Source organism: Ananas comosus, linkage group 6 (assembly GCF_001540865.1).
Source record: "Ananas comosus cultivar F153 linkage group 6, ASM154086v1, whole genome shotgun sequence".
NCBI lineage: Eukaryota > Viridiplantae > Streptophyta > Magnoliopsida > Poales > Bromeliaceae > Ananas > Ananas comosus.
Genome location: NC_033626.1, coordinates 11887008 through 11910277, shown reverse-complemented (window position 1 = coordinate 11910277; position 23270 = coordinate 11887008). Strand labels below are relative to the sequence as shown.

At 33.1% G+C, this 23270-nt stretch overlaps 1 protein-coding gene across 1 annotated transcript; it reads left to right on the top strand.

The window, feature by feature from the left end:
* Positions 5214–8640, top strand: LOC109711185 (5'-3' exoribonuclease-like). Its single transcript, XM_020234110.1, has 5 exons — positions 5214–5790; positions 6883–7007; positions 7132–7446; positions 7532–7701; positions 7823–8640. Exons 1-5 carry the CDS (start codon positions 5473–5475, stop codon positions 8188–8190), a joined length of 1296 nt encoding a protein of 431 aa, XP_020089699.1. The 5' UTR covers positions 5214–5472; the 3' UTR covers positions 8191–8640.

The following is a 23270-nucleotide window of genomic DNA, read 5'->3' as shown; positions in this document are numbered from 1 at the left end:
ATTAAATTAATGATAAAATAAAAATAAAAATATACGAAAGTGAATATTCATAAATTTAGATAGGATATTTGAAATTTTTTATATATAATTTAACAAAATATTAACGAAAAGAGAAATATAAAATCACAGAATACTAAATTGAGACGTTTTAAACTATAGGGTACTAAAGTAAGAAAGTGCGAATCTATAAAAGTGATACTTGAAGTTTATCCAATTTAAAAAACAAAACTACAACCGTCCCAGCACAAGTGGCAAAAGGCTTAATGATTGGTGCCCGAAGCTTCAAATTTGAATTCTAATTGATTCACATTTTCAACTAAATTTATTTTTAAAAAAAATAAAAGAAATGAATAATATGTTACCTTCCGTATATAAAAATAAATTGGTTAAATAAACATTATTTTATATTTCACTGAAAAATATAAAAGCATATCACCTGAAGGAGTGAGAGAGGTAGCACAAGAAATTGTTGCCAATGTTGATTGTATATCCACCGTCCTACGGAATTCACTGTAATTACAATTGTATGAAGATAAGTATTTGAATCTTACTATTGCAGTTGCAACTGCACACTCCAATTAACTGCAATTCTAATTGCAATGGTTAAAGAGAATAATTTTAAAATAAAAATAAATTTATTTTTAAAAAAATCTTTTAAATAATTTTGTTTCTCTTCAGCATATTAGAATAATCTCACCATCATATATATAAAATAATAAAATTTTACTACTATCCAACCAAATAAAAAATATATAATTACAATTATTTTATATCTAATTATATATGTATTTTCAATTATACTGTAAATTGTACCAAACGACTCCATAGATGGACTCGTTAATTATGCCTAATGAGCCCTTAGTTCTCCTTGTAGGTAGCGCTTAGTTACACTGATGACATGATATTTTCAATCAATCAAAAATTTTTTTATTTATTTATTTCATCACAATTATAAAAAAATATTTTTATTATATTTTTTTTCAATAAAAAGATATGATTGACTTATTATTGATATTGTGGTATAAATATGATACAGTAGATTTTCTCGCTATTTAGAGCATGTCTAGTATTTTAGGAGTTGGGATGGATAATATATATATTTTTGTTTATGTTCTTGACAAAACTATACAAATTACATCTAAATTAAATAAGTACAATCTGTAAATCATATTATAAAAAAAATATCTTTTACTATATTTTTCTATAATTTTTATTCTCTTCCTAAAAAAGTGTACACATATAATAGAAAAACAAAAGCACAAATGTAATAGTGAATGCACCAATACTGCGCAGACCAATATATTTGAGAGAGCATGTATAACTTGATCGCACAAAGCTACCGAGTTATACTTACATTGATTTTCCACTCAATTAGCATGAAGTGCATCATGAGGCGGTTGAATGTTTCTCTAAACTCAGAATCTCAGATGATGAATGGTAAATAGAGTGATCTCAGGTCGAAAAGTACTCCCACCAAATTCGCAGCGACGGTTCATTACTCCATTTACAGCATTTTCAAATCCAAATTCAAATAATGAACAGTATGTTGAGAACTGTTTTGACCGTATTCTCTCTAGCAATTGATGGACCATTTAGTTTTTTACCCTCTTAATTAATTGATCTTTTTGGGCTTATACTTTTTGACTTCGTCCTTACCCGTAGAGGGGGGGGGGCCTTTGGATTGACGTATTTGTAGATTCAACGTAAGTCAAGTGTAGTGGTGTTTGAGTTTTTCTGAAGTGTGATTATTTTTTTGTTGTTTGTTTTGACGTAACTCGTACCGCCTGAAAGTTAAATTCAATCACTTCTATTGTTTGTTTTGATGTAACTTTGTGCTGGTAAAATTAGTTTTTTGAGTTCTGTTGTTTGTTTTGATTAATTTAAAATATCACCATTTAAATGATGATATAAATCCTCTATTACTCTAGGTGAATGAATANAATCTATTATATAATTAATTTTTTTATTATTATTTAAAAATAATTCTAATTTATTATAAATAAGGTAATTCTAACCCATTATAAAGGAAGTAGAGTTTAGGTTTTACTGTTTAATAAATTTTTTAGAGGAGATTGAGTGTAGTGAAAGTCGAGTTCGACAGTTTAGAGGAGAAAGTCGAGAGTAGGCGAAGTGGAGCTCGAACGTAACTTGAGTTACATTATATTTTTTACTTATATCAAAATAAATAATAAAAATGATAGAACTTGAGTTCCATCACTCCAGTACTCCACTCACACCAAAACAAACGGGCCAAGGGAGGGAACCGACAAAATAAAAGTGCACGGTGGTGGCCTCAATGCAGTAAAAAGCTAGTGTTGGCCGGTGGGCGAGTGTTGGGTGGGGAGTCCGCATCTCTGAGCACTCACCAGGACAAATTAGGAAGAACCCGAGCACCCTCTTTTATCCCGTATAAAGTTATGTACTTACTTACCCATGGGCCATGGCCACTCCTATTTTTTAACTCCAACTTTAGTCAAATGCGTATTTAGAATTCGAAGATTAAAAAAATAAAATCATCATCTGTAAATCCTACTCCCTAACACAAAAAGCTGAAGATAAGATTAAGTAAAATTAGAATGTTTAGACGAATTACAAAATAATAAGACAGTTTTTAACTTTCACCCACAGAGTGAGCATAATTAGTATTAGAGCAGTGTTATGAATTCATACAATTATAACGTCATAAGATTTTCTTGTTAGTCCATATGCGCGGCTCAAAAATATTGCATATATCGATAAAACACATTAATATTCTAGGAAAGTAATATAGCATTATTTTTTGAGAAATCATGTTTAATTTTTGGGCTTTTTTTGCAAATAGCCCCCTGAGCAATTTTTATCTTAAAAAAAGCCCTATCAAAATTAAAATTGCAAAAATGGTCCTGTCCCTGCCACGCAGGCGCCACGTCAGCGCCACGGGGGCAGGGTTGAGGCCAGGATATTAAGTTGAACACGGTGAATCATTCACCGTGTCTAAACACGGTGAATAGTTCACCGTGTTTTTTACGTATTTTTTGTATATTAAAAAGTGGAATAAGAAGTAGGGATGTCAATAGGTATGGATATCCGAAATATTATCCGAATCCAAACCCGAATAAATTATATATATATACGTAATTTATTTTTATTTATTTATACAATATATAAAATATTTAATAATTTTTATTTCTTAGATCTTCATCCAACGGTATAGTTTTTAAAATCCGCTGGGTTGGATGAAGACCTAAGGAATAAAAATTATTAAATATTTTATATATTGTATAAATAAACAAAAATAAATTATGTATATATATATATATATAATTTATTCGGATTTGAATTCGGATATCCATACCTATTGATATCCTTACTCCTTATTCTACTTTTCAATATACAAAAAATACGTAAAAAAAATATGTACTAAACACGGTGAACCATTCACCGTGTTTGAACACGGTGAATGGTTCACCGTATTCAACTTAACACACTGGCCCAGTCCTGCCCGCGTGGCGCTGACGTGGCGCCTGCGTGGCAGGCCCGGGGCCATTTTTACAAATTAAATTTTGATAGGACTATTTTTAAAATAAAAATTTCTCAGGGGTCTAAATGCAAAAAAAGCCCTTAATTTTTTCTCCTAAAGAATTATACAAATGGGGTTTGATGCGAAAATGCAATGTTTTAATTGCTAATAATAATAATTCAAATTTTAGTTTAAAATCAACCACGTGCTTTGGTGCAGTGCGCACCATTCCAAGTTCCCATTTTTTTCGTATAGGGACCGAGCTACGGGAATAGATAAGAGCTCCAGAGAGGTTGAACTTCTCTCCTCTCGAGGAGATTTACAAAATATTGCATGGGCATAATTTTTAAGGCTCTGTATTTAATATTAATATTTAAATTTCTATAAACTTATTCTATACCTAAGCAAATTTTTTTTTTTTTTAGAGAGAATTAGCACGCTATCTGTTTCGTTTATTTCATATAGAAATAAACTTAGCTGAAAATATGAATCAACTAGGATTCGAATTTGGGTCTCAGATATCAACCACCAAGTCCTTTGCCACTTGCTCTAGGAACGGTCAGTTAAGCAAAGTAATTTTTATTCTCTATATTAGTATCTATTTGCCATAATAATAAACTAATAGCATAGCATAGCATAGCATAGCTTCCTGTTTGGATATATTAAAATATAATTAAAAAAATATCTTAATAATAATAATTATTTTTGTACCATGCCTAGTATAGTAAAGCACTCAAATAAGACTGATTTAAATACACTTTAGTACAATTAGAATTTATCCTAAATATAGACAATAGAAGAATAGCTACGCCTAGTTATATTCTAAATTTAGACGCTACATATGAAAGCTCAAATTATTCAATTTTACAGTAGAGTTTGGAACTTAGGTTTTTAGTTGGAGGTTCATAGAGGTATAGAGATGTCTATGGACTTTGTGAAAAGAAAAGATAAAAAAAAATTATAATACTTACTTCAACTATTACTTATTTTAATTTGATTATTTAACTTTTAAAAAATTTTAATTTGGCTATCTAATTTTTTAATTGATTTGATTAGAGCCAGTTAATGACTCTTGAATTTAGAATTTAAGTACACCATTTGTCAATTAATATTTTTTAATAAATTTGTGTCACTATAAATTTATTAAAATAAGTAATTATCTCAATATTTATATTAAAAAAGCCATCAAACAACCTAAAATCAAACAAAAAAAAAAATGGATACTAAAACCAAAATTTTAAAAGGCGGAATAATTGAATCAAAACAATCTATAATTTAGATAGGGTAAACTTCAAATACCACCCCTATAGTTTCTCACATTTTCACTTTAGTACCATATAGTTTAAAGTGTATCAATTTAGTACCTACAGTTTCATTTTTCTCTTTTCATCGACTCCTCCGTTAACATTTCGTTAAATTATATACAAAAAACTTCAGATACGCCACCTAGATTTATCGAATATTCACTTTAGTATCTTTTAGTTTTAACTTTGTTACTGATTTAACTAAAAAAAATAGTGAAGGAGCTAATAAAACAGCGGGATACTAAATTGATACAGTTAAAATTATAGGGTACTAAAATAAAAAAATGCGAAACTACATGATGGTGCCTGAAGTTTTCTATTTAGATAAGTTGGCAGAGAGAGAGAGAGAGAGAGTCTTTTAAAACCGCGGTCCATAGGGTGGGTCCACGCAATGAAGTTCTCCGTCCCGAGGCCGTCATAAACTTTTTTTTCCCTCCACTCTGTCACCGCGCGCAGCGATACATCTGCGTATCTGAATATGTTATGTGTCTGTCGCTCCTGTCCCTGTCCCCCACACCCTGACCGATGTCGACGCGACCTCACCTCCCCCTCTTTTATTAATTCTCGTCGAAAGCAGAGGCAGAGGCAGAGGCAGAGGCAGAAGCGGTAAAAGCGGCGACCGAGAAGCGCTTCTTCTCCGCGCCTCTCCCCGCCGAGCGAGCGAGCGACATGGGCGAAGAAGATCGCGTCGACGCCCACGAGAGCAGCCCCGAGGAGGCGACGAAGAAGAAGAAGCGGCGGAGGCGGAGGCGGAGGCGGAGGAGGCGGAACACCGCGGAGGAGATCCTCGCCGCGCGGTTCGTGCGCCGCTGGGCGTTTCCCGGCGCTCCGAGCGGCGACGACGAGGAGGGGGAGGGGGAGGGGGAGGGGATCGCGTCGCCGTTGAGGCGCGAGAGGCGCGTGGTGTTCGAGCTCCACGCGCACTCCACGTGCAGCGACGGGTTCCTCTCCCCGTCCGCGCTCGTGGAGCGAGCGCATCGGAGCGGGGTGAGTTTGATTCTTTGATTCGTTGCCCTTTTAACCCCATCTGAGGTGCTGCTAATTTGTTGCGTTTACGTTCCGGTGATTTGATCACCAACTGTTCGACAAAAGTCCCCTCTTTTGTATCATCACCCTGTTATGTTGTGTTTGATGCTCTAATAATTTTTAATCGTGCTTTCCTATCGTCTAAAATTAGTGGGTCGATTCAAATATTTATTAGCTCTGCTTGTCTTTTACTCATGATTTGTCCAATCCAATCATATTGCCTATACTGTAGCACCTGCAAGTTTACTATTTAACATTTAGAGCTTTACTATACAACTATAAAGTATATAAATCTAGAGAATCTTTAGTTCGAAGCAATTACCTTTACCTTGTACGTGTAGGATTCATCATGGTGTAGAAGTAGAGACCTTCCTATAACAAATTAATGGGTTAAAATTAATTAGTGAGTAGGTTTGGACCTATGCTTGTCTTTTTCTATTTTTGGGATAAAGAGACCTGTTGTCATCTCAAGGTGGTCCTCTCCCTTGCAAAATATATCTAAGCATCAATTTTTCCCCTAGACAAGGTGAGATGCCTGATAGGAAGTGAGTCAATAGTGTCAACGTGCTACCTTTTATGTTTAGCTTTTGTACTGTAGATAGGTTGGAACTTGGAACTACAATTGTTTTGGTCTTATATGATCTCTTATCTATCCCAAATAGAGGGAGAAAAATATAAAGTTCAAAATTTTAAGACATTATTTGTGAAGCAATCGTTTTTTTCTAAAAGTTTAAGCTGGTTGTGTACAGGACTTGAAACATTTATACTCAGCACTCCCTCTCACATGTGTACAGATTTGGACCACGAGCCCAACATGAAGATTTTTGAAATAACTGGGATAAGATTAAACAAGACTAGGAATCTGGAACAATTTGGACATAGTACTTTTTGCTCTTATACCAGTTGAAATAATAACTTTTTTCTAATAGCTCAAGTTGCTAGAGAATGGTAATCTAATTATTTATACTGTACATAGTATGTGTGCTGGTTGAGTGTTCTTAGGTTTTTGTTGTTAAAATGAACCGTAATCGTATGACCGTGTGCTCAGAACAGGTTAAAGTTCTCGCACTAACTGACCATGACACAATGGCTGGTGTCGCTGAGGCCATGGAAGCTGCTCGCAAGTTTGATATTAGGATTATTCCTGGGGTTGAGATTAGTGCTGTTTGTTCTCCAAGGTAATCTTTTTTAGTTCCCAGACACTAATTTATCTATTGATGCTTATGGCTTCATCAGCAAAGAATAAACACAGCCTTTTTCAAATCATTGATGATATTCTTTTGCCCTTCGAACTATTGGAAGGGAAGAGGCTGAAGCTGCAGAACCTGTTCATATTCTTGCATACTATGGTAGCTGGGGCCCTGCAAAATTTGAAGAACTAGAGGAATTATTGGCAAACATTAGAAATGGCCGGTATCTTCGCGCGAAAGAGATGTTGCTGAAGCTCAGCAAACTCAAGATGCCTCTTAAGTTTGAACAAATTTCTAATATAGCTGGGATTGGAGTGGCTCCAGGAAGGCTGCATGTGGCTCGTGCCATGGTTGAAGCCGGCTATGTAGAGAATTTGAAGCAAGCTTTTAGCAGATATTTGTATGATGGGGGACCTGCTTATGCTACGTATGAATGCTATCTTTTGATAAGAGAATCATTTCCCTTTGTTTCAGTATTTTCTAATTTTCTTTTTTTTTTTTTTCTATATAAGTGGAAGTGAGCCGGTGGCAGAGGCTGTGGTGCAGTTAGTTAGTCGCACTGGGGGTGTAGCAGCTTTGGCTCATCCATGGGCGTTGAAGAACCCAGAAGCTGCCATCAAAAACTTGAAAGCTGCTGGTCTTCATGGTATAGAGGTTTATCGAAGTGATGGAAAGTTGTCTGGTATGACAATTTTTAGCTCTAAAGCTTTAGCAATCATAATTTCCATTTTTCCTTCCGGTGTTAATTTTGGTTACATAATTATCCGCCCTTACCTGGAAATTACTTGTCATTCCATCGACAGCATTCAGTGATCTGGCTGATGCTTATGATCTTGTAAAAATTGGTGGGTCGGACTATCATGGAAGACGCGGGAATGAAGAACCAGACCTGGGAAGCGTAGATCTTCCCGTTTTAGCTGTTTTTGAGTTTTTGAAGCTAGGTCGACCTATCTGGTGCAATGCTTTGAAAGAGATTCTGTCTACTTTTCCTGAAGAGCCATCTTGTACCGATATGGAGAAGAATTTTGGGTTTGGAAATCAATTGGACCTTGAGGTCTTTTCAAGTATGAGCTGTGGCAAAGATAGTCTTGATTTGTGTCGATCACTTTGGCCAACCATAGAAGAAAAGGAGGCTTCTGAGCTCGAGGTGATCAAAATGAAACTTTCTTAAATTTTTGTTAGTAATAGAGGATTCAAAACGGCTACCATAAGCAGATGATGCCTGGGCCTGGGCCTCTAGTTCCACTTTCCTGTTTTCTTGGGCAAATCTGTGAACTTTTTGACTTGGGCAACACATTGGTTTTCATCAAAGGTGTATAGAGTTGTCAGATTGGATCTCTAGTTGCTTTATTTCTGGAAAAAAAACAGCCACTTTATAACAGTTTTATTTTGTCCTTTTTGTATCTAATGCAAGCACTGGGCAAGTAGGGAGGCATTAGTTGCAAATGAAGGATAACACTTATGCCTCCATCTTGACTCTTTGGGAGATGATCTTTTGCATGAGCAATAGATTTTCTGCAAATTGTTTCTACGTTCATGTGTGTGACTTGATTTCTGAATTTTTCTATCTTCATCACTGTTTGGCTGATTTTCTGCAACCAAATGCTATGCATTGCTCAAATACTTGGCCAGGTGTATCATGCTTGATTTGCTCTCTCTTTTTTTTTTTCTTTTTTTTTTAATCTTTCTGCTGTATTACTGCTCTGCACTGATTATATTTTCCTGGCTGTAGATTTCGCTTTCTTTTATGCATCAAATTTGTTTCATATGTTTTGAAACTTGTTGATATGCTTATATTCGGATTTGATCATCTGCTTTCCTACTAGATGCGTATCCTATTTTGTTATCATTCCAATGCCTCTTTTTCAAGGGATGATTCGGGGATCTTTCAGATGGCAGTTATGCTCCTGCATAATATTTTAAGTCCTACTATCAGGAAGTCCGGCGGTGCGCACCCCCACTACAATCTTGTGCTTTAAGTAGGTCCAAAATATTTAAACTCAATTATTAGCTTCAGTATATCTAAGGCTTCGTTTGGGATTGTGGGGAGATTGCGTTACGTGCGGTGGGAAAGTACGATGGAAAAATATCTTGTTTGTTTCCGTAATATTGCGTTCCGCATATTACGATGAGTCGGTTACGCTATATTTTCTGCGGTCCCACCGGAGAACGCCAAAGCATATTTCTATATGCTTTTTTCACAACTCTATTTTATCTAATAGCGTTACATAGGCCTCGACACCAAACTAGGCCTAATACAAATTACTCAACACTTTCTCGCATTAGCTTATGTGGGATCTTTTGGGACAAGGCCCGCAAAATCATGTCCAGCCTAACCCAGCCTTTTTGTAGACGGAGGCCGATTTAGTCTTAAATAAGCCCGGCAGATGCGGAGGCCATTTCTATGAGTTACACCATTTTTAGGAGTGTGTTTCTGAACGAATGGAAAACGGAATGAACAAGTAGACAATTGAGATATCCAGGTGTTTGTGAGGGAGGGTTTCGAGTGATTTACTTTGCAAGAGGCCAATTCAGAATTCAAAATCGGATTAGACTACTAACAAATTAGGTTATTCCAATTTCAGAGTGAAATGTGAATTAGAATTTCGGCATGTTTGGTTCATGATTGGAATAGAAACGAAAGATAAAATTAGATTGCATTGGAATGAAAAATTGAATAATGAATTATCTAAAAAAAATTTGATTTATTATTGAAATGAAAATCGGAACGAACATCTAGAACTGTAAGAAAGGATTTTGGTTAAGAGAGAGAAAGTAATGAAAGGAGAGGAGGAGGAGAGGTTTGGAAGACAGGACTTTGCATTGTTTACTTTGGAATAGGTCAATCTGGAATCCCAAGTCGGATTGGACTAAAAATGGATTGGGTCATTTTTTATCTAGGGTGGAATAAAAATCAAAATCCCATTTCGGTAGAACAAACAACAACTATCAAAATAAAAAAAATGTATTTCCAATTCCAGAGTCAAAAATAGATAAAACAAACAAGCCCTTTCGATTCTTGTGGAACGAATAATAACTACCGAAATTAATAAATCTTAGTTTGATCCTAGAATCTAAAATAGATGAGCCACTTAAACAAGCACTTCCCGCAAACCCTTTTATTGTAAGATCTTCTTTGAGTGCATAGCAATACACACGGTGTTACTAAACCATTTTCGATGATGATAGAATTTTCGAATGGATGATCGGATCCATTAAACTTGATCTAATATATTTGAAGTATTTAGAAAATAAATGTTGTAATTTTTCGATATCATTTACTTAGCGATTAAAATGGTTTAAAATCAACGGCTGGAAATAAAAATTTTATAAAAAATGGTGATATAGTACTAAAATTTTCGATCCAAAATATTGACCATATGTATTCTTTTACACCATTGAACTTGGAAACGACAGACATCAATCATTAAAAATTATTGATTTTGAACCATTTCAGTCGCTAGGTAAATAATATTGAAAAATCACAAAATTTATTTTTTATATATTTCAAATATATTAAATCAAGTCTAAGAACCGATCATCGATTTGAAATTTTCATCATTGAAAACGGTTTAAGAGCACGAGCATAACAGCCCCTGTGTGTGTGTATATATATATAATTGAGCTGCTATACTTTTAATAGTATTAAGTCATTAGTGCTTGTAGGTTTCGGTCCTTGGATGAAGGGATATGCAGTTAGAATGATAGTGTTTCGTTATTGAGCTTCTATATTTTTAAAAGTATTAAGTTATTGTTGCTTGTAAGTTTTCAGTCCTTAAATGAAGGGAAGTATGATTAAAGAATGATAGTAGTCCTTTAGGGTTAATTAAGTGGTTGATTGAATAATATGATCCGATTGGTAAAAATGGTCAAAGTGGTAGATGTAATGATGAAAAATTATCAGCTACCAAGTGCTTTTTGTTTTTAAAAGCATTATAGCCGGGCTATATATATATATATATATATATATATATATATATATATATATAATATTATAATAGACTGTGTGTGGCATGTTATGGAAGCCGCGACGGCATCCGTGCTTTCAAGTTGTTTTCGATGTCTGGACTCTTTCGAATCGACGATTGGCTCGTTAGAGTTGATCTAGAGTATTTAAAGTATCTAGAAAATAATTTGCGATATTTTCGATATCATTTGCTTAGTGATCGAAGGGGCTCAAAATCAATAATTTTAACGGCCGTGGTAAGCCGGTTGCAAGTTTAACGTATAGGAATATCAAATCACATGAAATTTTTGATAGAAAATTTTTATACCATATAAACAAGAATCAATAATTTGATCTAAATTTTAATGTCATATCATCATTATTTTGTAGATTTTTATTTCAAGCTGTTGATTTTTGAGGCCACTTCGATCACTAGGCAAATGATATCGAAAAATCGCAAAATTATTTTTCTAGATACTTCAAATACTCTAGATCAAGTCTAATGGAGCCGATCGCTCGATTTCGAAAGTCCGACATCGAAACAAAGTGGAAAGCACGGAGCCCTTCGTAACTTCATAAGCATTCTAGCCGCCACTCTCTCTCTCTCTATATATATATAGAATCAGGTTTGAATCTATTAATAGCACAAAGCTATTGTGCGTGCTATTAGTTTTTTAGCTCTTAGATTAAGAAAATATATGGTTAGGATGATAGAGTCTCTAAAATTGAATGACGTGGTCGGGATTGATAGTATATCTAATGGGTAAGAGTTAAATTAGCAGTGAAAAATCGATAGCACCAAATATTGTTGGATAGTATCCCAGCCAGACTCTCTCTCTCCTTCTACTCGTCTCTCTCTCTCTCTCTCTTTAGTATATATATTATATATATATATATATATATATAATAATATAGAACTAGGCTACTATACTATCGGTACACGGATCGCATCCGTGCTACCAAATGTTTTCGATTGATGCCGGCGTTTCAACATCGACGATTCTGGCTCGTTAAACCTTAGATGCTAAACTATTGAAAGTATTTAGAAACTAAATTTCATAATTTTTCGATATCATTTACCTATCAAACAAGTAGTCTAAAATTGAACGGCTGAAAATAAAAATCTCATGAAAAATTATGATAAAAGATTTAAATTCAAGATCAGATATACTGATCTTACTCTAAATAGTGAAAAGAATTTTCTATAAAATTTTTATCGCATTTGGATTGTTTTACACCGTTAAACTCACAAACACACTACATCGGTCATTAAAATTGTCAATTTTGAAATCTTTTGATCACTAGTCAAATGATGTCGAAAAAATCTGAAATTTAGTTTCCAAAAACTTTCAATAGTGTTGATCAAGTCTAATGAAGCCGATCATCAAAAATAATTTGGTAGCACGGAGCGCTTCGTGCTACTGATAGCATAGTAGCGGGACTATATATATATATATATATATATATATATATATATAATGGAGTTAGAATACTTTTGCAAGTACCATGGAGGTGGTGCTTTAGTGTTTTTAGCCCTTGGATGGAGAGATGTGAGGTTGAGATGATGGTGGTAGGTGGTGGTAGGTGGAATAGTGTTTGATCCAAGGACNAGATGTGAGGTTGAGATGATGGTGGTAGGTGGTGGTAGGTGGAATAGTGTTTGATCCAAGGACTATTAGTAATCAAGAAGTAGATCCAATGGTTAAAAACCTAATAGCACCATGGGAGTGATACTTGTAAAAATATCCTAGCCCAACTCTCTCTCTATATATATATATATATATATATATATATATTAATATATATATTGGTAAAAGGCGTAATAATTTGCTCCTAACTTTGACACGATGTCACGCGTACGCCATGTCTGCTTGTCACATAAAGAAGGTTTCTCTTGACCAACTAATAAATGGAAGACAACGACATGAAGCTACTGCAAGAAGAAGAGTCGCTCTCAACTCTCAAAGTGTCTTTGAATAATCCTGCGAATTCAACATTTCCCATCCAATGGTTTTATTTATTTTTACTTCTTCTTTTAACACACCAAGTTTATTCAGTGGTAATTGCTTGTAAGGCATTTCCTTTCCTCTTTCTTAAGCTAAGGCTAAGCTATGCCATCCACAAGATTTTTCTGCTTGATTAATTAGAAATATTATTCATCATTAACGCATCCTTTTTCTTTTTTAATTTTTCCTTTTTCAACTATTTTCCAAAGTAAAGCTTCGCGTAAAAGATGGACATTGCTGCTTTCTATACCATACGAGGATTCGAAGATATATTTTAATCTGAATGCTGTGTTATATATGAAACAAATATAATTTTTATAACATATTTTCGTGAGACACAATATATTTTGCTGGTAATTCCTAACATATTATTCATTTCATTTATTTCTTTTAAACTTTTTTAAAATAAATTAAATTATAAATGTAAAATAACTAGACTTTAAATTTAATTTACAAATTAAAGACCACATATTAACATAACCTTAATTGTTTATCTTTGTTTCTTTATTTCTATCAATTAGAGAACGTGCACATGCATGCATGGATACATGAACGGATCAAATAATTTTGTTGGTTTCAAAATATCCATTATTTTTTCCACCTCCAATTAACAATAAAAGAGAAATTTCTTTTTTTTTTTAAAAAAAATCTCAAAGCAACGAGAGATGCGACAGTGTGCATGTGCTTCTCTGCAGCTTTTTCGGTGGCTCACGCGGTTTGTGGTCCGTCCCTATTAATCCCACGCGCTTTAAAAATATAAAATATAAAATACAAAATAAAATTGTACGAGAGTCCTCCTCACCTACACGTCATATTTGAAATGGACTCCTAAAATTTATTTTTTTATTAATATAATTTTTTAAAAAAAGTTAATCGTACTATTAACCTTCAATCTCGATCTAATTTTGTATTTTAATTAATCTCTGATTTTTTGTTATTTATTTTAATTAAATTTTAGAAAGTTGATTAATTAGTCCAATGGATAGGGGTGGAAACGAGTCGAGCTCAAGCGAGCTTACCTCGGCTCAAATTAGACTTGAAATTAATTTCGAGCCTAAATTTAAGCTCAAGTTTGTATTGAAATTAATTCGAGCCGAGCTCGAGCGAACCTAATTTCAAGTCGAGCGAGCTCGAGCCCTAAACGAGCCGCTTGAAATTCTCAACATTATACGATCAATAGTTTAATTTTTATAGAACATTATCTATAATTTGATAAAAAAATATGTCTAATAGTTCAAAGTACAAAATAATTATATGAAATATAGTATTATAATCTGAAAAGAAAAATTTATGAGTTGAATATCTAATTTTTTCAGCCTCACATGTCTTTTCTTCTGCCTTCAATCTCTATATTATTCATTTTCATTTATGCAGTCAAAAATAAATAAATTATATAGATAAATATTGGATTAAACTATCCAATCATATATAACTAAAATTAAAATTTTATATGAATAATAATTTTTTACTTTAAAAATATTCTGTATATTTTCTCAAGCATACAATTAATAGCAAGGTAGCAATACGGTGGTTTACTTGGTAACTTAGAGAGCTTCCGGCTTGGCCACTTAGGGTGAGAGACAGAAAAAAGAGAAGAGAGAAAATATATTGAAAATTAGAGCTCTTGTGAAAGAAAAAGAAAAAAAAATATATAAAATTAGTAAAATTTTGCTATTTTATTTTTATTGGGTTTTTTTATGGGCTAACAATATTGGCCCAATTTTAACTAAACTCAGATTATTCACTCAGCCTTATATATAATATTAAAATATATTATTTATATAGTTTTTAATATATATATATAGTGTAGAACTACTATGCTATCGAAAATATAGAGGATTGATGTTTCTTAAATTTGACCCTTTGATTGAAAATTTATGTTGGATAATTGCAGTCTCCCCTAGGATTAAATAATACTTTTAGGATTGAGTGGTCCCTACAAGCGTAATTAATAATATTAATCCAAGATAAGAAATGATTAAAGGATTGATCTAAGAATCAAAAAATCGAAAGCACCAGATCTCTATACTTTCGATAGCATATAGCTCTACTATATATAATATATATATATATATATATATATATATATATATATAATATATATATAATATATATATTCGAGCTTTTCGAGCTTTTCGAGCCTAATTCGAATGAGCCGAGTAATACTCAAGCTCAGCTTGCTCATTTAATTTCGAATCGAGGCAAAGCGGGGGGCTCGAGCGAGCCAAATATCGAGTCGAACGCGAGTCGAATGCGAGCCGGCTCGCTCATTTGCCAGCCCTACCAATGGAGACTACTATCTCACTACCAGCCACAGCTTAAATTAATCGTATTTAATTAAAGTAAATGATGAAAAGGCTAAATAAAGATCGGAGACAAATGGTATATAATTAACCTTTTTTTTCAAATTTAATTGTTTTTAGCTAAAAATATTTAATTCTTAAATTTATTTAGCTAAAAATATTTGAATTTGGCGAAAGAAAAAAAGAAAAAAAAATCTGAAGGGCCACATGACGGGTCTACAATCTCCACGAACCACGGCCATCTGATCACGATCGAACGGTGGCTATCGGTTTTGACCAAGCTTGCGGGGCCCACACCGTGTCACGCGGGATGGGACGCGTATTCGACGGCTTTGGCTGCATTAAAGAGCGTGCCGTATCGCGTATCGCTTGGAGTGGAAGGGAGTATCGCCGTGTGGGGCCCACCTCCTTTTGACTTTGTGTCGGGTTGGGATTTAACCACGGTTAACGCCTCTTCTTTGGTGAAAATGTACCAGGACCCCTTCAACTACTAGTCCGTTTGAAAAGGGACCCCTCCATTTTTATTTTCTTAATTAAATTTTTTTTAAAAAAAATAATAATATTTGTAATACTGGTTTTCGACAAATTGTGCAGTTTTATTTTGCTGAAAAATGGTTAATTTTATCCATTTAATATTATAAATAAAATAAAATTTTTATTTCAAAATTATTTATTATTAAAAAATTTTAGAAAAATTAATACTGAGGGATCCATATCAAGATGCCTTATATATACACTTTGAAGGTTAGGTCTAAGGTCCCATCTTAGTACTAAGCTGCTGATCTAATAATACTAGTTGACAAAATAAAATTAGGACAAAAAATATTTTTTTATATATTTTTGATATGATTAAATAAATATATTGTAACTGATTTATTGTAATTGTAATTAAAATTTTAAGTACCCGTCGACATGAGTCGTATCCATCGTGTCATACCGTGTCAACAAGATACCGGCATGATACAGACTTCGTACCAATGGCACAGCTCAAAACCCTCTATTCTTTAAATTAGTAAGTAATTTTTTCAATAAAATTCAAAAGATGTGATAAAAAGACATAATAAGTAGTTAAAATATTTTGTTGCTAAAGAAAATAGATATTTCATGTTATTATGTATCGGTATACAAGAATTTTTTTGACCGGCACGCATCGACACGGTTCGGCGCGTACCGTACCGTACCGTGCCGGCAAATTTCTGGCACGACCCTATGCCACGGTATTTAAATCCTTAATTATAATATACAAAATATGATATTATATGAAAAATAAATAAAATATTTTTAAAAAAGGAATATAATATGCTATTCGTTTCGTTGATTTTTTTTTTAAAAAAAACTCAGCTAAAAATGTGAAGCAACTAAATCTCAAATTTAGGATCTAGAATCATTAACGTTTTAGCCAACTATGTTAAACACGGTTGGTTATTAAATTCTAGTTAATTGATGAAGGGATTGATTTAATCATGCCACTAATCAACTCTTTAGGTAACCTTTTGCATTATTATTCGCTTTGAATTGGAATTAATGACCATTTGAGCAGTACCAATGGTAGTAGACGCAAATATTAATGTGGGCAAATAAATTTATACAAATATATTCTAAAATTTTAAATATTATATTTCTATTTAATATATTATTTTTAAAAAATACTTTTGCTCACAAAATGAATCAAGCTTCAGATACTGCAGTGGTTAGGTACGAAGCACATGAAAAATAAGAAAGTAAAAAATAATCTGCTGCAATATGAACTGCAGTGGACATTGTTCGGTTCACTGAACCTTGCAGAGTGTATGAATTTTCAAATCATTTTTGTAGCATAGTCATTTATTGCAACGGTTATAACGTCCATAAGCTGAGTCATAAAGTATTATATGATAAATTCAAAAAAATTAAGAACGTACATTTATTAGTCGTGGTCCAGTTCTATCCTCTGGGAACCTTCTAGTAACCTACCATTCACACTAGAAGGGTTTGATTGAATATATATAATAAAAAATATCATAATTAATAATTATATACATCTTATTTAATTAAATATAATATAAAATTATAATTATATAGTCGAGAAGTATATTATTATTTTATATATATGTATGATGGTGAGATTATTAGAAAGGTATATTTATTTTTTATTTTAAATAAATTCTTTTTGACTGGTGCAGTCCAAATTATAAATAACTTCAATGTAGTTTTNATATATATGTATGATGGTGAGATTATTAGGAAGGTATGTTTATTTTTTATTTTAAAAAAATTCTTTTCGACTGATGCAGTCGAAATTATAAATAACTTGAATGTAGTTTTAACGGCTGCATTTGGACCTCCTCATATAAATATAACCGCAGCAACAATTGAATTTAAATATACTAAATGCTGAATTTGAATTTGCATGTAGTTACACTTGTAGTGCAGTCGCAAACGACTGGTCTACGGATGATGTGGTGGGAGCGGTTCAGGGATTAAGTTCTCTTGGTTAGGGTTAGGGTTAGGGTTTAGGGTGGAGTGTGGAGTGTGAGGTGAGGGGGCCAAGGAATCATGGGTCGGGAAAGGGAGTGGAAAAGTGGTGGGATTAAAAAAAGATATTTTTTGGAAAAAAAAGTTTCCGTAAAATCCAAGCTCTCCCTCGCACGCGCCGCAATCCCCGAGCCCTCGTCCTCACTTAACTCCCCTCGCCCCTGGTTTTGCTTTTCGTTTAAGCAAGGAGCATTAAATTAAGATTAAATTTTAGGCTGAATTATTAAAAAAAAAATTCGTCAATACTCCTTTTTTTTATTATTTAAAAATTTATATTTTATCTTTTAAAAAATAAAAAAATATTTATAGAAAGTACGGTGTTACAAAATAACTAAATTATTATTATTATTTTTTTTCGTTTTCTTCCCAATCGATCATACTCATCTTGCACCCTCCCTCGTGTCTCCCTCGACTCTAGTTTTGACTCTGTTTTCTCTACTTGCTCCCCTGCTTCTCTAGCACCCTCGCTGGCCCTCTATTTCGGCGACTGTAGCTAGGAAATTGTGAGGGTATGGGCGGAGAGGTGAGTGAAGACGAGGGTGAGACAGCGGAGGAGGGCAAGGACGTATATACTGACCGAGAATTTTTTATAATTATTGTTTTCAAAATAAACAAGAAAGAATTTGCATGGAAAATATATTTTAGTCAAAGTTTTATTTTTCTCTACTAAAGTGCGTGTGGTATTATAGTTTTTTAAATACATAGTTTGGATACAGTAAATCTAGTACAGTTTAGTCTATAATAAAATTTTATACTTTTTTCTATTGATATATTATACTTTACTTTTTCTTCCGCCTCCGAAAATAGAATTGTTCACTTACTTAACTAGCATTAAATTTATAAAAAAAAAAACTATTATGGATAAATTTTTTAATCAAATCTTGTTATTATTTTCTAAGTGGATTTGAGTAGATTTTTCTGATTTATACAACTTGCTTAATAATACAACCCTTCATTAACAATTAGTAGAATTTTAATTACCAATCTAAGGTTTTTCGAAAATATTCTAATTTCTATGCTTCTTGGAGCTCTAATAAATGTTTAATAGATTTTCTATTTTTTAGCAATAATTGTCTTATTTTCCGGAGACTTGGAGTTAACTTCTAGAAGCTGCAATAAAAGCTCGGCTTGGCGCGACCCGGCTCGCTCATTTATTCGATGGGCGCCATGTGAGTCAGTGAATTTCCTAGACATGACACCAAAATTTTATATATATATATATATATATATAGAGAGAGAGAGAGAGAGAGAGAGAGAGAGAATTGAACCCCTATACTTTTAAAAGTACCAAGTTATTGGTGCTTGTAGATTTTTAGCTATTGAATTAAAAGATATACGGTTAGAATGATGTGGGCCCCCTAGGGTTGAGTGGGTGGTTGGTTAAATAGTATAATCTAATGGTTGAAAATGATCCGAGGAATAGATCTAACAGTAAAAAACTTACAAGCACCAATTCTATATATATATATATATATATATATATATATATNTAAGTTTTCGGCCCTTGGATTAAGGGATGTACAGTGAGGATGATGTGGCCCTCTAGGGTTGAGTGGGCAGTTGGTTGAATTGTATAATCTAACGGTTGAAAATGATCAAAGACGTAGATCTAAGGGTAAAAAACTTACAAGTACCAAGTAGTTGGTACTTTTACAAGCAACATAGCCGAACTCTATATATATATAGCTAGGCTGCTATATTATTGGTAGCACGGACACCTCCATGCTATCAAGTTGTTTTCAATGATGCCGCTTCCAAATCGACAATCGGTTTCGTTAGACTTGATCTACACTATTGAAAGTATTTGGAAACTAAATTTCATAATTTTTCGGTATCATTTACCTATCAAACGAGTAGTCTAAAATGAACGGTTGAAAATAAAAATCTCATAAAAAATGATGATAGAAGACTTAAATTTAAGATCGGAGATACTAATCTTATTTTAAATAGTAAAATTAATTTTCTATAAAAATTTCATCTGATTTGGATTGTTTTACACCGTTAAATTTACAAATGCATCACATCTACCATTAAAATTATCAATTTTGAGACCTTTTGATCACTAGCCAAATATTGTCGAAAAATTCTGAAATTCAGTTTCTAAATACTTTCAATAGTATAGATCAAGTCTAACGGAGCCGATCGTCGATTTGGAAGCCGCATCATTGAAAACAATTTGGTAGCAAGAAAGCATCCGTGCTACTGATAGTATAGCAGCTAGACTCTCTCTCTCTCTCTCCTCTCTCTCTCTCTCTCTCTATATATATATATATACATCTTACATCTATAAATTTTAAATTTTAAAAAATTATCTTAAATTTTTTAAAATAAATTAATAAGATAAGATTTATTTTTTGCTTTTGGATTAAAAAGTGCAAAATTTACGTCATCTTTAGGGGTGTATCGTATAGCACTGCTCGTGCTGAGTAGGTGAAAATGTGTGGAGAATCCCTAACCCTATGTGCAATTTGGAAAATGGCCCTCTTTTGATATTTTTTAAGGGGGCCAAACTTTTTTTTTAAAATAAATTAAATCATTTTTGTTCTAAAAGCTATACAATTCTATCAAATATGCTGACCGTTTGATTAAAAAAAAAAAGGTTGATAAAATATTTAAATTCTGTCACTAAAATTAAATAAATAAAGTAGAAGCTATGGAGGTATATTTCAAAATAATAGCTACATTTTAAATAAAAAAATAACCCATTTTTGAGGGGGTCTCCATGAATGCTGAGCTTAATCTTAAATTATGAAAGAAATTGGGCCAATTGAGTGAATGAATGGAAAATTTCAATATATGCCATATCCATTCGATTTTATTTAGAAAAAATATATAACTTTCCATAGTTTACAAGAACAAATATTGTTACAAGCGGAGCCTTGCATGATCAAACTATAATCTATTTTTCATCACGTATAGTGCTTGAATCTTAAATCAAATTAAATGGTGAATTAAATCCGCGCGTTATAAGAATGCTTCGTATATAACTTTTGCCCAGAATATTTGTTTTATTTTCAAGTATGAACAATTAAAAATTATATAGCAAGATGATTTAACAGTGATCGACTACTAAAATTAAAAATTCAAAAAGATGAAACATCACAATCCAATATCTAGCTGTAGATGACTCACCTTCTCAATAGGCTTAATTCTTTTTCTACGATATAAACTAATTAATCCAGATCACTAGTTTTATTTCAATTTTGCATGTTAATCATGTGACAAAATGAAAAAGATTGCGCAACTCGGGAATAGTTCCATTTTCCAACTTTGCTTTTTGTAAATGAGTGGCTCCTGCGCACAAAAGTCGATCTTGTTCTTCGTGGCCTTGCCATGTCCATAGAAACTGTGAAACTCTGAATTTTCGTTTACAACGATGTAATAATTTTTCGTTTCAACAAAAGAAATTGAACGTCCACGTACACATCACATGATTAGTACTGTGTGGGGATCTTTTATTAGGTGCTATATATAAAAGGTCCTACAATGCTGAAACAAAAGCATAAAGATCCATCCCCACCTCATCATTCCGTGCTAGTACTACACAATTGAAACTTTATGGACTTATTATTATTCGCAAATTAATCAAATTATTATTGATAAAAAAGATTCCCTTTTATCTGTAAAATATTTACACCATATAATTTTCATGCCGACGGTATGGTTCAATTTTTAATAAAGTGTAAAAATTTGATAAAATACGTAAGAAGTAATTAGAATATATATATTAATGTTAAAATAAATAAATATTTTATGATATGGTATGTTAGCAAAAACAAATTTTGTGATCGCTATATAACTACTGTATGGCACACGAATATATACTATAACACTTACATATTAACTATGTAGATTGAGTATTTTTATAATTAGCTTGAAATTTACAAATATAGTCCAGCTCCGGTTAGGCCTGATGTGCTAGTGACTTATGAATTTATCAAGCTTTTTATATATGAAAACGGAGTCCCACTGTTTTCAACCGGAGATATATAATGATTAAAGAGAACATTTTGAATTATATTTTGTAAAACTGAAATAATTGAGTTTAATGCAACGTGTTATGGTTTTGTATCATATAATTATTGTCATATGTATCAGATAACCTGGCACGCAAAGCCTATAAAATAATACTTAATCCTTTCATACTTGCAACAAACAGTAAATTACCAGTTTAATTGGCTCAGAAGAAGAACGCATAAAGTAAATTAAAATTTTCAACCATTCTCGCCATACTGAGAAAACAAACGCAAATCAGGATATAAAATGATATCAATAGAGAATCTCAAATCACAGCATAAATGAAATAAACAATTAGTGACTGAATCCAAGTTATCATTCATCTGCTGATGAATGACGAGATCACCAAAGTATGCAAAAATTTTAGGACTACCAATGCCCTAAAATCAAACTTTACACTTAGTCCTCATGTATCAGTATCTCGAGCAGGACACTTTGAAACCTTTTATTATATCTGGCCAGGGACTTCCACACCAAACTCCTTTCGTGGAAGCGTACGAGCACAAGAGTCAAAATAAGAAAAAAAAAAAAAGACAGATCAAAAACTTCGATAATAATAATTAAGCTTAAATATTTTGGTCTAACAGTTTGAATCTAATAAATTATTAGTATTAGTGAGTTGGATTATTATAGTCGGTAGAGAGTTGGTTAGAGAATTAAACCTGATGAGAACGTTAGTTCTAAAATGGAGAGAGTCCACAACGCTCTATTTATCCATGATCAAATGGGATGAGTGTATAAGGATCTAAATTAAGTATTTTAAGGAGAAGAGTCCATGAGTTTGTAATGTTTGAATAGTCACATATCTGCTGAGAGTCTACTGGATCGAGCCTGAAAGTTTATGATGCCCTAGTTATTTCACACCGGATTGAAGACTAGTGGACTAGAGATAGTGTGAATATTTCTAAGAATATAGATGCTTTAGATATGAAAAATTTACAATATTTCATACACATTTATATTAATTTGGTTAAGAATATATGTTCTCAAAACAAAAAGTGAATATAAATACATTTGGAAAAAATGACCAAATAAACAAAGTCGAGCCGAATCTAAGCCGAGCCGGACCCAGCGCTGTTCGGCGACGCAGCTCAAATCGATCCCGAAATTACAAATTTACCCCTACCAGCGATGATAGTATCAACTAAAGTCCAATTATCCTATTTTTCGTGAGCGGAAAATCCCGTGCAACAATACCAACACAGTACACTTCTCCGCCAATAATATTACTCCACGTGGTTCACAAGGACACGCGCCGGTAACTATCCCGACACCTGCCGGTTTGGATCCACACGTGGCGAGCCCCCATTGGTTCCCGTCACTGGTTTCCCGTAGCGTTTGGTTCGCTGTGGGAGGAGCGTTGCATGGTTTAATTAATAAAACTAAAACTAATTAAGGATGATGATAAGGGTAATGAGCTCTTCACGAGATTAAAGAGGCGCTTAGAGGCTTATATAAACCCCTT

Coding starts and splice junctions, on each gene's coding strand:
- LOC109711185 (XM_020234110.1), top strand. CDS start 5,473: ATGGGCGAAGAAGATCGCGTCGACGCCCACGAGAGCAGCCCCGAGGAG. Junction 5,791..6,882: donor AGCGAGCGCATCGGAGCGGG/GTGAGTTTGATT, acceptor TGCTCAGAACAG/GTTAAAGTTCTCGCACTAAC. Junction 7,008..7,131: donor AGTGCTGTTTGTTCTCCAAG/GTAATCTTTTTT, acceptor AACTATTGGAAG/GGAAGAGGCTGAAGCTGCAG.